Source organism: Clinocottus analis, unplaced genomic scaffold (assembly GCF_023055335.1).
Source record: "Clinocottus analis isolate CAN_PGR_092001 unplaced genomic scaffold, fCliAna1.0.p SCAF_8, whole genome shotgun sequence".
NCBI classification, from domain to species: domain Eukaryota; kingdom Metazoa; phylum Chordata; class Actinopteri; order Perciformes; family Cottidae; genus Clinocottus; species Clinocottus analis.
Genome location: NW_027176240.1, coordinates 16,089,334 through 16,102,082, shown reverse-complemented (window position 1 = coordinate 16,102,082; position 12,749 = coordinate 16,089,334). Strand labels below are relative to the sequence as shown.

At 44.9% G+C, this 12,749-nt stretch overlaps 1 protein-coding gene across 1 annotated transcript; it reads left to right on the top strand.

Moving 5' to 3' along the window:
* The first annotated feature begins 8,055 nt into the window (after positions 1–8,055).
* Positions 8,056–12,406, top strand: dact2 (dishevelled-binding antagonist of beta-catenin 2). The gene is made up of 4 exons (XM_068568371.1): positions 8,056–8,334; positions 9,626–9,758; positions 9,883–10,164; positions 10,312–12,406. Exons 1-4 carry the CDS (start codon positions 8,062–8,064, stop codon positions 12,144–12,146), a joined length of 2,523 nt encoding a protein of 840 aa, XP_068424472.1. The 5' UTR covers positions 8,056–8,061; the 3' UTR covers positions 12,147–12,406.
* The last annotated feature ends 343 nt before the right edge of the window (positions 12,407–12,749 follow it).

Genomic DNA, 12,749 nt, shown 5'->3' with positions numbered 1-12,749 from the left:
TCTAACTTCTCTAAAACATAACGCAAGCTGAACCTTTAAAGCAGCAAGAACAAGCAGGGATTTCCCACCGCCACTCTGACAATTTGTAAATGGCTCCATGTGCTCCGGGGCTTGACCTTTGGCTCCTTCTATATAAGGTGTCATGTCCTGGTCAAAAAAACGATATCATTCAGCATAAAGTAAGACTTTAAAGGTCTGCAAGGACAGTTTAAGGAACTCATTCTTCAAAAATGTGAGGAGTGCTTCACTCAGAGGAATTTGCAAACATTTGCTGCACATTATCTTGTTACAAACACTCCTAATCCTCACTCTCTGCTTGATAGAGGGGAAAGATAATTGCTCCTCCTCAGGGAGAGACTCATTGCAATTGTTTCTCTTATTCTGCCGAGCCCATTCTGCCGGATTCCTTTTACCTTAAATGGTAGATGAACTTGACTTGATGTTTGTGAGTTGAAAATGCAATCAAATAAAAGTCTTGGGAAAGAAAACGCTCTCAAGTGACCCCGCCGGCTCATGTTTTTTAATGATACGCAAGTTGCAAAGGTTGTGGTGAAACACCTCTGAAACAAAAAGGTACATTTTTTAATGGACTTTTGTTCTATAGCGGCTCTGTGAAAGCCTCTCTGAGTCTTTGTTTGCGCCAAAATCAAACTTGAATCTGGGCCTTTTGATAGATGGAGCCTTTTGTTTCAAATGTTTATGTAAATACCCAACAACAGTCCTGTGTGGTCCTGTGTCTAATGAAACACACTCACGTAGCCATCAGATCCCTGGCCAGCACACAATGTTCAGCGTGGAGTGAGCTTTTACAGGAGGGGCGAGCCCACGGTGGGCATTTTGAGGAGCAAGTGGGTTTTCCTCCTCATCACATCTGTGAGGCATCCAGTCCCATCCCGTCGCTCCACAGCCCAGCTGTGTTGGTGCTGTCAGCCTCATTCTCCTCCGGTCCATCTCCTCTGGGCCACATGGGCTCCCATGGAGGGCTTCAGGAGGATTAACACACCAGAGGAGGGGGTGAAGGGTTCAGGAGAAAGTGTTCAGAGGTCAGCCTGGGGTTACACATTTGATCTCCTCTCAAGTACTAAAAAATGTGCCCTGATGTATTATTTTGATTGAACTGGCTTATACTGATATGAGCCGCGGTTCTTTAACCAATCCAGTTTAATTTACGCACACTGGGGATTATGCTCATCAGAAGGGCACGGCATCGTCTGAGTCTGGTGTTTTCCTCTCGAGTGCAACCGAGGATAGAGCTGCAGGTTGTTTTGGTCTGCGGGGGGTCACAAACCGCACAGCGCATTGGGTTGTCATCAGTGTACAGCAACAAAGTTAAGTGAAGCAAGATCTCACCTTCTATTCCTGAACAATGAAAGGGGAAGTTGTGTGCACATTTGAGGAATAATAATTCCCCGAATAATAATAACGCCACCCTGAGGGCAATTCTGTCACACTCCCCACAGGTGGGACAACTTCAGGTGATTCTGCAAATAAACAGGCCTCTTAAAAGTGCATACCTGCGCAGGGCCTCTATTACCTGTGGAAATATTGCTATGAACCAAAACCTCAAGACTAGAATATCTCATCTCATGAAGATTTGATGCAGGGATCAGATGCTGATGAGGCATGAGGGAAGTTTAGACAAGAGAGTTTGGTTCTCCCGAGGCGGTGTTGCAACTGCATTGCGATAGCTTCGTGGCCAGCCACGTCTGCTGGTGTTCCTGTGTACAAGAAGAAACTTGCTCTGTCAGAATAGCTGCCCACCGAGAGGAGGAGAGAGGATCTCATTGTTGCAGCCAAACAGGGCTTTTATGTCTCTGCCACCATCTTGATAAACATACGTAAACAGTGCACACAACTGGCATTGTGTCGTCGTCCATGACAGCAGAGCTTCCTTTTACTTCATGGTGTTCTCAGATGCTGGGTTGCACAACAAACCTCCCTACATGTGCATCAGTTTGTGCGTGAGCGGGGGTGGAAAAGGGACTGATTATTTCAAATTAATTTTTAACCTTTAAAAAACCTTTAAAAGGTTCGGTTCAACTCTGGAGGTTATGTTGATGCATTAACATATGATTTGGGTTTTATTCCGTCTTAAAGAACCAGTGTAGTATTTAGTGGTATCCAGAGGTGAGGATGCAGATTGAATCCAACCAAATACCTCTTCTACCAAGTGTGTCAGAAAACTACGGTGGCCTTCAGGTAACATTCAGGTAACGTGAAAACTTGACAGACCCTCTTTAGAGCCAGTGATTGGTGTGTCTGTTCTGGGCAGGGAGCAGAGACTAGCAAACCACCAGGATATGGTGTCATCCCAGTAGTAATAGTCTTCCTTTGCTCAAAGGTCCAGTGTGTACCTTGTCCAGTGGCATCAAGCAGTGAGGTTTCAGACTGAAACCAACTGAAACGTCTGCCATCTATCGAGTGTGTGCGATGGCAACACGAATGTCCCTTTCTCTAGTCAGTTTGGTTTGTCCAGTCTGGGCTACTGTAGAAACATGGATCCAAAATACTCATTCTAAAGTAAGGAGAACCCATTGATTCTTCGTTTCAGGTGATTATTCATTAAAGAAAATATACCTTTTTTTTTATTATATTCCATTTCTGCCAATAGATTTCCCTCAATCATATGCACGGAGACTTTTTTCATTTCGAACTCAGTTCAGTTTTTTCCTGAAAAGGCTGCAGAGTAGCAGAAAGGGTCAGTTAAGTACGATGTCCAAGTCTTGCACAGCTCAGACACAGGTCTCCTATGAAATGATATGGGCCATTAGAGACTCACCATGATAAGTCTCTCTTGTATGGAGTTTGACACTTTTACATCCATGCCTGAAATGTTGCCTTTACCAAGTAAATGATGTCTTTCAGACTAGTTTCGAGTTAATTCTGTTTTTCGTCCAGCCCCAAACAGACACATTTATTGAAGGCGCATAAGTTATCTCAAACTTCTATAAAATACTTGTGGGTAAAGCAGGTGTAAACATATAAATATGATAAAAATCTTCACATTACATTCACGCCAATTGTGCGTGGCACACTGTGCCCCTTGACCAATCCCCTTGAGGCTACACTCTGGGGGGAAAAACATTTTCCAGCGTGCTCCCCCAGCTTGTCACACAAGAGGTATAGACTATTTGCTGCCTTATATCCCCCCCATGGGATCTTGGCTGAAAGCAGCACACTGCATTCATAGGTAAAGCAATGCTAAATCATTTAATTTAGACTGATGTCTTTATGATTTACAGGAGTACGGCATGAAAGCCAGTCTCCCTCACTCACTGAATAAACAAAAATTTGTTCAACTCAAATAAAATTTGATGAGGAGATAATTTTGCGAGCATACAGCATAAAGGTCTCTCTCATGTGCACAGGGTGCTGAAAATCCAATGGGAGTCTGAGGAGGTAGTTCAGCACACGGTGGACAAGATGACAGAGAGAGATATGGATGATTTGGTCCAACGTTGAGGACAGGCCTCCACGTGTCCACATAACAGTCTACCGTCTAAAAATCCTCTCAAAAAACTTCAAAAAGTGAATTTACCTCAAAATCCTCAAGAGTGCATTATAAGAGTCTCACAATATACTTGAAGGAGACATTTTTATGGCCTCCTAAATGAACAAATGCACGTCCCACAGAGTTATTTAAACACAGGTTCCAATTGGATAAAGTAAAGCAACCGTAAAGAAAATTCCAAAAACATTAGACAGTTCATTCAACTTTTTCTGGCATGAGCAACTCTCAATCACAGCAAAAACCCACAGACACAAGCCTCTAATCTGGGATTTCATCTGAAGATAAATTCTGGAGCTGCTCCACTGACAATGAATTGGAAACTGACATGGTGGATTGTGCAGTGACTGCTGGAACCTTTGCTCTCCGGCAGGTTTGACGGTATCGGTATAGACGCTAGTCATGAAGGAGAACATATATCAGAACGCTTGTAAAAGCCCGGGACCTGTTGTCAGCTAAGTTAATATCCATCAGTGTCATAAGCGGCGACACATCGTTTTTCTTAGACGCAGCGCTGATTTTTGTGTTTAATGAATTTCTCACAACAAATGTGAATTCTGCTCTCAGTTTTCCGGCCTTTAAGACCCATGACTTGCCAACCGGCCTATCCCTGACATGGAGTCGGAGTGTTTTAGATTAGAAATCACCTGAGACATTAAACGCAGGTCGTCGGTCCACAGAGATGAATTCCCTAGAAGCCTTTCTTCTAAGCAGATATATTGATTGAAGAAGCTGCAGATAAAGAACAGATGCATTTCACTGCCAGCAAAACTCTCTCGGAAATAAAACCTAATTTCATAATCCACCCTTACTAACTCAGAAACTGGTGACACATGTGTTGACGTGAAAAAAAAATAGTGTGTGAGGTTCATTCATTCGCTCGTTCTAGCGTGTGATAATTGTGTTGGTGGTGTCAGTGCTGCAGTGATCGGTGGGGGCCGAGCAACAGAGGCTCTGTTGTCAGACGCGAGGGGCCACTTTGATCTCTGAAATTCCCTGCGTCTGCCCACGTTGATGACAGAATACCTGCGAGACGGATTTTCAATCAAGAGAACCTGCATGGGAATCCCCTGACACGCAACATGAATACAACACACACACACACAGAACTATGTGACAACACACAAATCCCCGGAAATGTAGCTCAAAATCAGCAACACCCATCACAGAAATCCCGTTTCGTAAAGCGAGCATCCGAGTGTCTTCTGTATGATATCAGATGGGACTCCTTTGAAGCCGTAAGCTCATGATGCCTACATGTGAAAAGGTTGTTGTTGTTTTTTACCATGGACACTAAACTGATAGCAGGTCAGCTCTTTCTCGCTCTCATTCACACACTAACACACACACACACACACACACACACACACACGCTCAGTCCCACATATGACAACACTCCATGTTTACCCCTCTGACTTCCATCCCACGCATCTTATTTGTTGCAGAACCTTCCATTGTTTCGTCTGTATCGACGAGAGCAGGTACAAACTCTTTATGAGTCTCTTTCCACTGCAGCTATTTCTAAGAAGTAGCGTGGACACAATAAAAGGGATCGCCGGCCCCGCGCTTTTGTTTTGTTATCGACATTTGGCTGCTTTATCATTTCTTAAGTGGATGGGGAAAGAAAAGGGAGGATGGAAAATCTGCTGATAAATGCAGAACACAAAGAAGTAGCCCACACAAAGAGAAACCTCCGGTGAGACAAAGCTGTTTGAATTTAAAGCCTTACAAAGAGTTACGGTAAAAAAAAAGTTTTTGTTTTTTTTCAGAAGCCAGGGTGGATGAGGTTAAGAGAGCAAATGAAGACTCGAGCACAAAGCCCTCACTTGATTGCTGAAAAAAAGAGGACACCTTTTGGAGCAGCACCACTGCTGATGTCACCCTGAAGGAAGTGCTTTGAAGGGGATGGGGGCCGAGGGACATCCAGGCATCACAATGCAGCGTTGTATGCCAGCAGCATCACAAGGACATGACGCTATCCCTGTGAGGAGTGGGCTTCACAATGCACTGTATACTCGCTTGGCTATAATGTGAGCATCTTGATGAGAGGGCCTGCCATCATAGTAATGGGGATGTGTTTTTTTGCAATCAGGGACTGGGTAAACAAGTGATTTAGCAGCTCCATATCGCCGAAACAAATCTGCGAATGCCATGACTAGCTGCGTGGTGAACGGATAAAGCAGCTTGCATCGCAGGGTTATTAAATCCCACCCCCCACACTCACCCCCCCCAAAAAATGTCCAGACTATCACCAACAATATGGAAAGTGATTTTACTTCTCGCACAACACTGAGAAGTAGTGTGACACTGCCCTCTAGTGTCTTTAGGTTAATTGTTTTAAATGCATAGTACAACTGTATGTAATGCCATTTAAACTGTGGGTAACCCACATATTGGTCAGCAGTTGATTTAGCTCCTATTTCAAATACTTAAATCACCTTATCTTTGATCAGGCCGCGTGTGTGTGTGTGAGAAATACTCACACAGGTGTACACCCCTGCTGGCAGCCTATACCTCATGCTGCCTTCACCTGTGACGAGGGCTCAGGCACTCCCTGGTTTAGTTGTTATCAGATCATTAGCGACGAGAACAAGCGCTTCCTTCAGCTCGGCTGCATGAGGTGCAGCTCATATTAAGAACAACAGAGGAAAAAAATAGTGTTTTGTTTGAAATAAGACGAGTTATGTGATTTCATAATGCATGTAATAGACCTCAAACAATAAAGTTTTCATTGACTCTTAAACAAATCCATGAATGTCGCCCTTTTGCATTCACTTTGAAGTTAAGCTCAAGCTGTGTTGACACTGACATTCATTACATTGAGCAAACTTGCATACAAGCTAAGGTACAGTCGGTGTTGCGAGGAGCAGGTCTGGGGGCGGAGCTGTCTGAGGAGGAGCAGGAAGTGGGAGGAGCTTATCTTTATGCCAGGTGACAAAGGTGAGATTGAGTACAGGTTTGAACCCTTTTGCGTTACCTGCAGCAGTTTTCTCCTGACACAATTGCTTGTCTGAGTGAAAATGTGAGTTTCTTGACTCTTAATACATTTATGTACACAGTTCACATGTTCATTTTAATGCTTGTGTGATTTATATTAAATTACAATGACACCATTAAAGATATGTCTTTAGTCTCAGTAATTTACCTCTTTAGATATTCCCCCTGAATGTAGTATAAACTGGATAATATTAGTTTTATGCTCTGCCAGAATCCTAACGATAAGTGCAGTGATTCTTAATGTATAGGCCTGGTGATCTACCAAAATAATATAATTCCCAATGAAAGTAAATTAACTCACAATGAGAATTTGTGTTGTACAATTTGTGTTGTACATTACCAGCTTGCATGTGGAAGAAAAGCCCAAATAGACTAATGGAGTTTGGAAACCAGCACCTTGTCCGTCATGTTTCTTAACTTGTGTCATTTTGCAAAAGTGCCCCACAGGTGGGTAAAGCAAGTTGAGAGTCACTGTATTACTGAATCCGGTGAAAAAAAGGTCACTTCATCCATCAGACTGTTAAGGAGTTCTGACACTATTAACCTGATAATAATGATACTGACATTATATGAATGTGGGGCTAATATATGTGCTCATACCACATTGAAATATTGTTGTATTTCATCCCAAAGGTCTTGAAACACATTTTACGTAATTGTTAAGTTTCTGTTTTTGGGTTCCACTAAGTTCAGGTTACACTAGCTGTTTCTTCCACTTTTGTAAAATCTTAAAACATCCCTGATAACTCAGCATAGGAGAGACGGATGCATGTCCATGTGCAGATAATTAAAGTGTAATATGTTTTATATCCACCGGGGGGCGTCATTTATCTATCACGAGTCTATATAGCCACCACCATCTACATTTTCTGTTTTCTCAAGTCTCCATTCCGAAGTGAAAATAGAAAACCTAAAATGAAATGTTTGGTTAAATCAAGCTAAATAGTTTTAAATCGGAGTTCCATTAAACAAAATAAAGATGAATATGCCATATCATTGGAAATGTTAATTCAAGCTTTGAGTTTTGCCTTCAGAGTCAGATTTAAGCCTTGTACAAAACGTCTGGAATATCTTATTTAAAATGGCTCGGATGCATGTTTTTCAGGGGAATAGATTGTTTCTGGATTTTCTGAGTGATACTGAGAGAACAGGTCATAGCCCTGAAATCACTTAAAGTACTACTGGAGAGAATAATTACACAATAATAGTGTAAATAGCATAATAATATGATCATCATGCCATGTGGTATTATGCAGATTAATTAGTACATGCCTGGGCAGCTCCAGTGAGGACTTGAATGGAGAGGATTAGTACCAGATGTTCATTGGGACTCAGTGGCCAGCAAATGGGGAGGAGCGCCGTTTGGTCTGTGGGAGGAGCCCAGTCGCTCCTCTGAGCTCAAGATTTATTCTAACAGGTAGTTTAAAAAGCAAACAGGTCAACAGCAGCAGCAGCAGCAGCAGCAGCAACAAGACCGTCACCAACGAAGCCTAGGCGAGGACATTTCTTCCACAGCGTCTTGTTTCAGGATATATGCCCGGACGCAGTTCTCCAGCATGCTGAGCAGGAAGGGGTCGTGTACGGGGATGATGAGCGCTGCGGCCGGAGTAGACCGCGGCAGGGTCGGGGAGAGGCTGCAGGCTGCGCTGGCCGGGCTGCAGGAGCTGCATCTGCTGAAGGACAGGCAGAGCGACATGGTGAGCTGGGCGCTGAGGATGGACCGCGAGGTGCCGGTCACTGCTGTCCACGCAGACCCGGAGAGTCACCACGTGATGGGGGCTGAGGAGCAGCGGCTGGAGGCGACCCTGACGACCCTGAAGCAACAGCTGGTAGGAAGCAATTTACAACAGAAGCCATAAAATCATTAAAATGCCTCTCGGGGGCCACACTGCGCAGGCAGTAGTTTGGTTTCAGTACTATTTGTTTTACCTTTTTTTTTTATAGTTCATATTCATAACGATGGGACGAAACCCTTAATTTACCTGTTGTATTTTATCGTCGTGGGAATACACTGGTTCGTTTGAATCTTGCAGTCAGCTGATGCTCATGTGCATTCAGTCTTCAATTATTAGCAGACACACTTTCATGCTCTCAGCTGGGGGTAGGAAGTAGGATAGGTGTCATAAATCAAGGTTCACTGCAGGACCAAGAGGAGTTGTGTACGAGCGCGCGCACAGTGCGTGTGCAGACTGCAGGAGGTGCATACCGCAATCATTAACCACTAATGCCAGGGAGTATAAGAAAGAAATGGTGGTGTGTTTTTGGTTAATTTGCTGTGAATGACAGTCATGAGATGCCCTCGAGTGTTACAGACAACTGGCTGTGTGGAGTTTTTTCCACGACGAGCCTTTTTCCATGCGAGCTGGTGATATAAGCCTTCACAGGAAGGACAGGGATTAAGGTGCTATGCTTGACTTTTAGTAGAATCCGGCGAATGCTTGAAAAGATGCACTGTAATACTAGAGCAGCACATGGTTTAAATTGAGTTTTACAGTCTCGCAAAATGCTGCAGACACACAACACCCCGTATTTACAAAGACACCACCATCTACATATAGACATAATTGTCCAGAAACACTTTCCAAGAATTCTCTTTTTTTTGCCGCAGTTTCAATAGAACTAAACTAATTTGTTTTTTACAAGAGAATGGGGCTTTAATTAAAGGGTGCATTTTGCAAGCAGTGACCCTGGCGTCCTCATCTTAAGAACCACTGTAACAGTAAAATGCCTAGGCCAAGCTGCAAAGCAAACAGTCCTTCAACCCAACCCCCAAGCTTTCCTCTTCTATTAGTTTATACAATGGCCAGGCCCTCGCTGTGGGGGAGAAATGAGTTACCCACCACTGCTTCTTTTATGCTCCCCCTTGTCCTGCTGGGGTTAATCATCAGCCACAGCTGAGTCGCCTTTGTTTTTCTGATGGCTGTACATTAGAGCATCTTTCATCTGAACAACAGGCCTCATTTTAATGAAATTGAAGCACTGCTAACCTTCATCGTGGCTTCTTTCCGCCTGTACATAAACTGTATGTACAGTAACGTTATGCATGTGTGCGTGAACTCTTTTTCCTGTGAAAAATTGTCCTCGCTAAAAAAAAAATGGGATGCGGTGTCTGTTTTACAGTCTCGTCTTCGGAAACAGGATGTCGGCCTGAAGACTCACTTGCAGCAACTGGACCAACAGATCAGCGAGTTGAAGCTGGATGTGAACAAGGTCTCCACAGAGCAGCTAGAGAGTGACAGCAGGCCAAGTTCAGGTATGTAGGCAAACACTCGCACCCAAAAGCTCTCCGTTTGTTTAGCAAGTATTAAAATATCTGAAGCTAGGGTAAACACTCCAAGAAAAACACTCATGTGGGTAATTGTTCCTGCTCTCTCCAGGTTTCTATGAGCTCAGCGATGGCGGCTCGTGCTCGTTGTCCAACTCCTGCACCTCTGTGTACAGCGAGTGTCTGTCATCCTCCCAGACGAGCCTCCTCCTTTCTCCCATGAGCCCTGCTAATTCCCACATTAGCCCGTCATCACAAGTAGATGTGTGCCGCCGGCGCTCTGCCGATGAAAGCTCGACCCAGACCAACCCTCCGCGGGCCACCGGCCTCCATCTGGGCAGCAGCAGGATCCGAGCGAGCTCTGAAAAGGCTCGGCCAAGACCTGTGTCAACAGGTAACCAAATCTTTCACTCTCTAATTCGAGATATTCTCTCATGGTGTAATGGAAACCATGCGACTGCTGTTACTTGGCAACACAATGTGTATTTTTCGGTGATTTGAAAGGTTAATCTGTATTTTGTGTTGTCTTTGTGTTCATTAGGGGATCTTGATAAGATGATGGCTCAAGGACCAAGCTACTACAAACCTGTGGATGCGAAGAAACCCTCAATGTGCTCAAACCTGAGGACCTCCACTGTGGACCCCAAGTTTCACAGCAACCTGGTGTCCCGCAGTGGGATAGAAGTGTACCACTACCCGAGCCCCCTGCACGCTGTCGCTCTCCAGAGCCCAATCTTTTCCCATGGAGGAGACCCAGCCACACCTGGACTTCTAGAGGGGCAATGCCCCGTTGCAGTGGGCAGTTATGACACCCTCCAAAGGGCACAAATGGGTTTTGAGACCAAGACCCCGGGTTACATTGACAAGCTCCTCTTGCGCAGCTTGAGCAAAATCCATAGTGAAACAGGCACAGAGACTCTGCAGACACGCAGTGACTATCACAGGAGGCCCACTGAGGTTTTAACTGCGTTTCCCCAAGAGTCTCAGAAAGACTTGTCTATGCTGCAGCCTCTTCCAGCCCTGACCGCAGACATCACTCCACTCGATAGCAACCAGAAGAGACTCTGCTCAACATTATCTAGCCAAAGGCCAGCTGATAAGGCAAAGCACACTCAATCAGTGAGAGCCCCGGAGGTTTCCTACCGATACTCCTATCCTGCTACCATGAGGGATTACAGTGCAGATGAGGTCACCACTTTATCTTTGAGGAAGAATGATAAACCACAAGGAGAGCATGCCCGCGTAGCGAGAGGCCATCCAGAGTCCGTGCCCCAAGAGAGAAAGGGCTATAGGCAAAGATCGGGGATGGCCCACAGCTCCAGCACAGAGGAGAGTCAAAGCTTTGAGGTTCACACAACTTCTCCTGAGTTTGTCCATGCCAAATTTGTCCCTGCTGGATCTCAGAGGGTCAAGGTGGGACTTGCAGACCGTAAAACCAAAGCCGTGAAACTGAGAAGAAAAAGCAGTGAGAAGCCGCGAGCAATGAGGCAGCAACATGGCTACTCCTCGGGCGAAAGGAACAGAGAGACCTGTGGTGGAACCAAGGGCGATCAGAGAAGATCAGGAAAAGGAAAAACTACCCAGAAATTGACCACCTGTCACACAGAGGAGCGCAGACAGGGCTCAGGCTCCGACTCCAGTCACTGCAGCCCAGGGTTCGTGTACACCCACAAGGTTCAGTCTAAGCCACATCCCATCCCTACTGTCGTGAAGTCCAGCAAAAGTCGTAGACTGCAGTGTCTTGGGTACGAGCAGCCTGTCGAGCAGAGGAAGCGGAGGCAGGGGAAATTGCCGTCCGATGTGGAGATGTTCCAGGTCTCGTGTGTTCAGCGTCATGTTCAAGCACCAGGGAGCATGCATATAGTCCGCAGTATGAGTGCCAAGTCAGGCCAGTGGATGGGACCTCCTCGTTCCTTCCAGTCCTCCAACCCTTTCCTCCACAATCTTAATGCCAGATATCCTCCAGCAGCCTTCAACATATCCAGCCGCTACCCGCCCAGGTGTGAGTCAGAGTACTCTGCCGAATGTGCCTCACTGTTTCACTCCACCATTGCTGAAAGTAGTGAGGGGGAGATGAGTGATAACACCACCAACCGCTTTGGAGATAGCGAGTCCAGCCAGAGCTCTCAGTCCTTCTCGGACTCTGACAGCAGCCTGTCCCCGGACGAGGAGGACCAGGTGGACGGCCAGGAGGAGAAAGGTCTGGTGTGGGCGGAGGCTGCTCTCGGGCCGACCGCAGCTGGACAGCCCCTCCAGCAGCTCCGGCAGCTCCCCCGCCCCGAGCCATCAGCCTGCCGCATCAAAGCTTCCCGAGCGCTGAAAAAGAAGATTCGTCGGTTCCAGCCGGCCTCCCTGAAGGTCATGACCCTAGTGTAGCAAAGTTTCCTCCAGGCAGAGTTAGAACTGTTGGGAAAACAGAGGGCTCTGGGAAATGCTTTCAAAATGGTTTGGAAACCTGGTCTTTGACCTCGATACACTGAATTATCTCTGAGAAGCAGCAATTTATCTGTTCACTGATTATTTTGTGAAAAGAATTTACAATTAATGAACATGAAACTGTACACAATACTGTACTGTATAAAAGCAAACATAACACAATTACAATTAATTTGTAAATATTGATGTTGTAATTAGGGTTTCTTATATCATGTGGCTGCATTTGACAATTTCATAGCCATTTCTGTCATATCATTGTATGTACCTAAGAAATAAAACCAATCTTTTTACATATGTTGTTGCAAATAATTGTTTATTTTCTGTTAATTTCTTAATGTTGTACATTGGTTAAAACATCCTTTTTTTTCTTCTTTGGAAAAACATATTTTATATATATATTACTATAGTATAAATTTTCCTTTTTTTAGGCAACTAATGGCATTGTTGTCCATACACCTCTTGAGATAGCCCTAGTGTTGGTATTATTAGTACACTACTTTTCTTCATCAGTGAGTGAACAATGTTTGCACATTTTAATCTGCC

What these genes read in the sequence shown, in the direction of transcription:
- dact2 (XM_068568371.1), top strand. Translation starts at nt 8,062, where the DNA reads ATGCTGAGCAGGAAGGGGTCGTGTACGGGGATGATGAGCGCTGCGGCC. An exon ending in CGACCCTGAAGCAACAGCTG is followed by an intron (nt 8,335 to 9,625) that starts GTAGGAAGCAAT and finishes TCTGTTTTACAG; the next exon opens with TCTCGTCTTCGGAAACAGGA. An exon ending in GCCAAGACCTGTGTCAACAG is followed by an intron (nt 10,165 to 10,311) that starts GTAACCAAATCT and finishes TGTGTTCATTAG; the next exon opens with GGGATCTTGATAAGATGATG.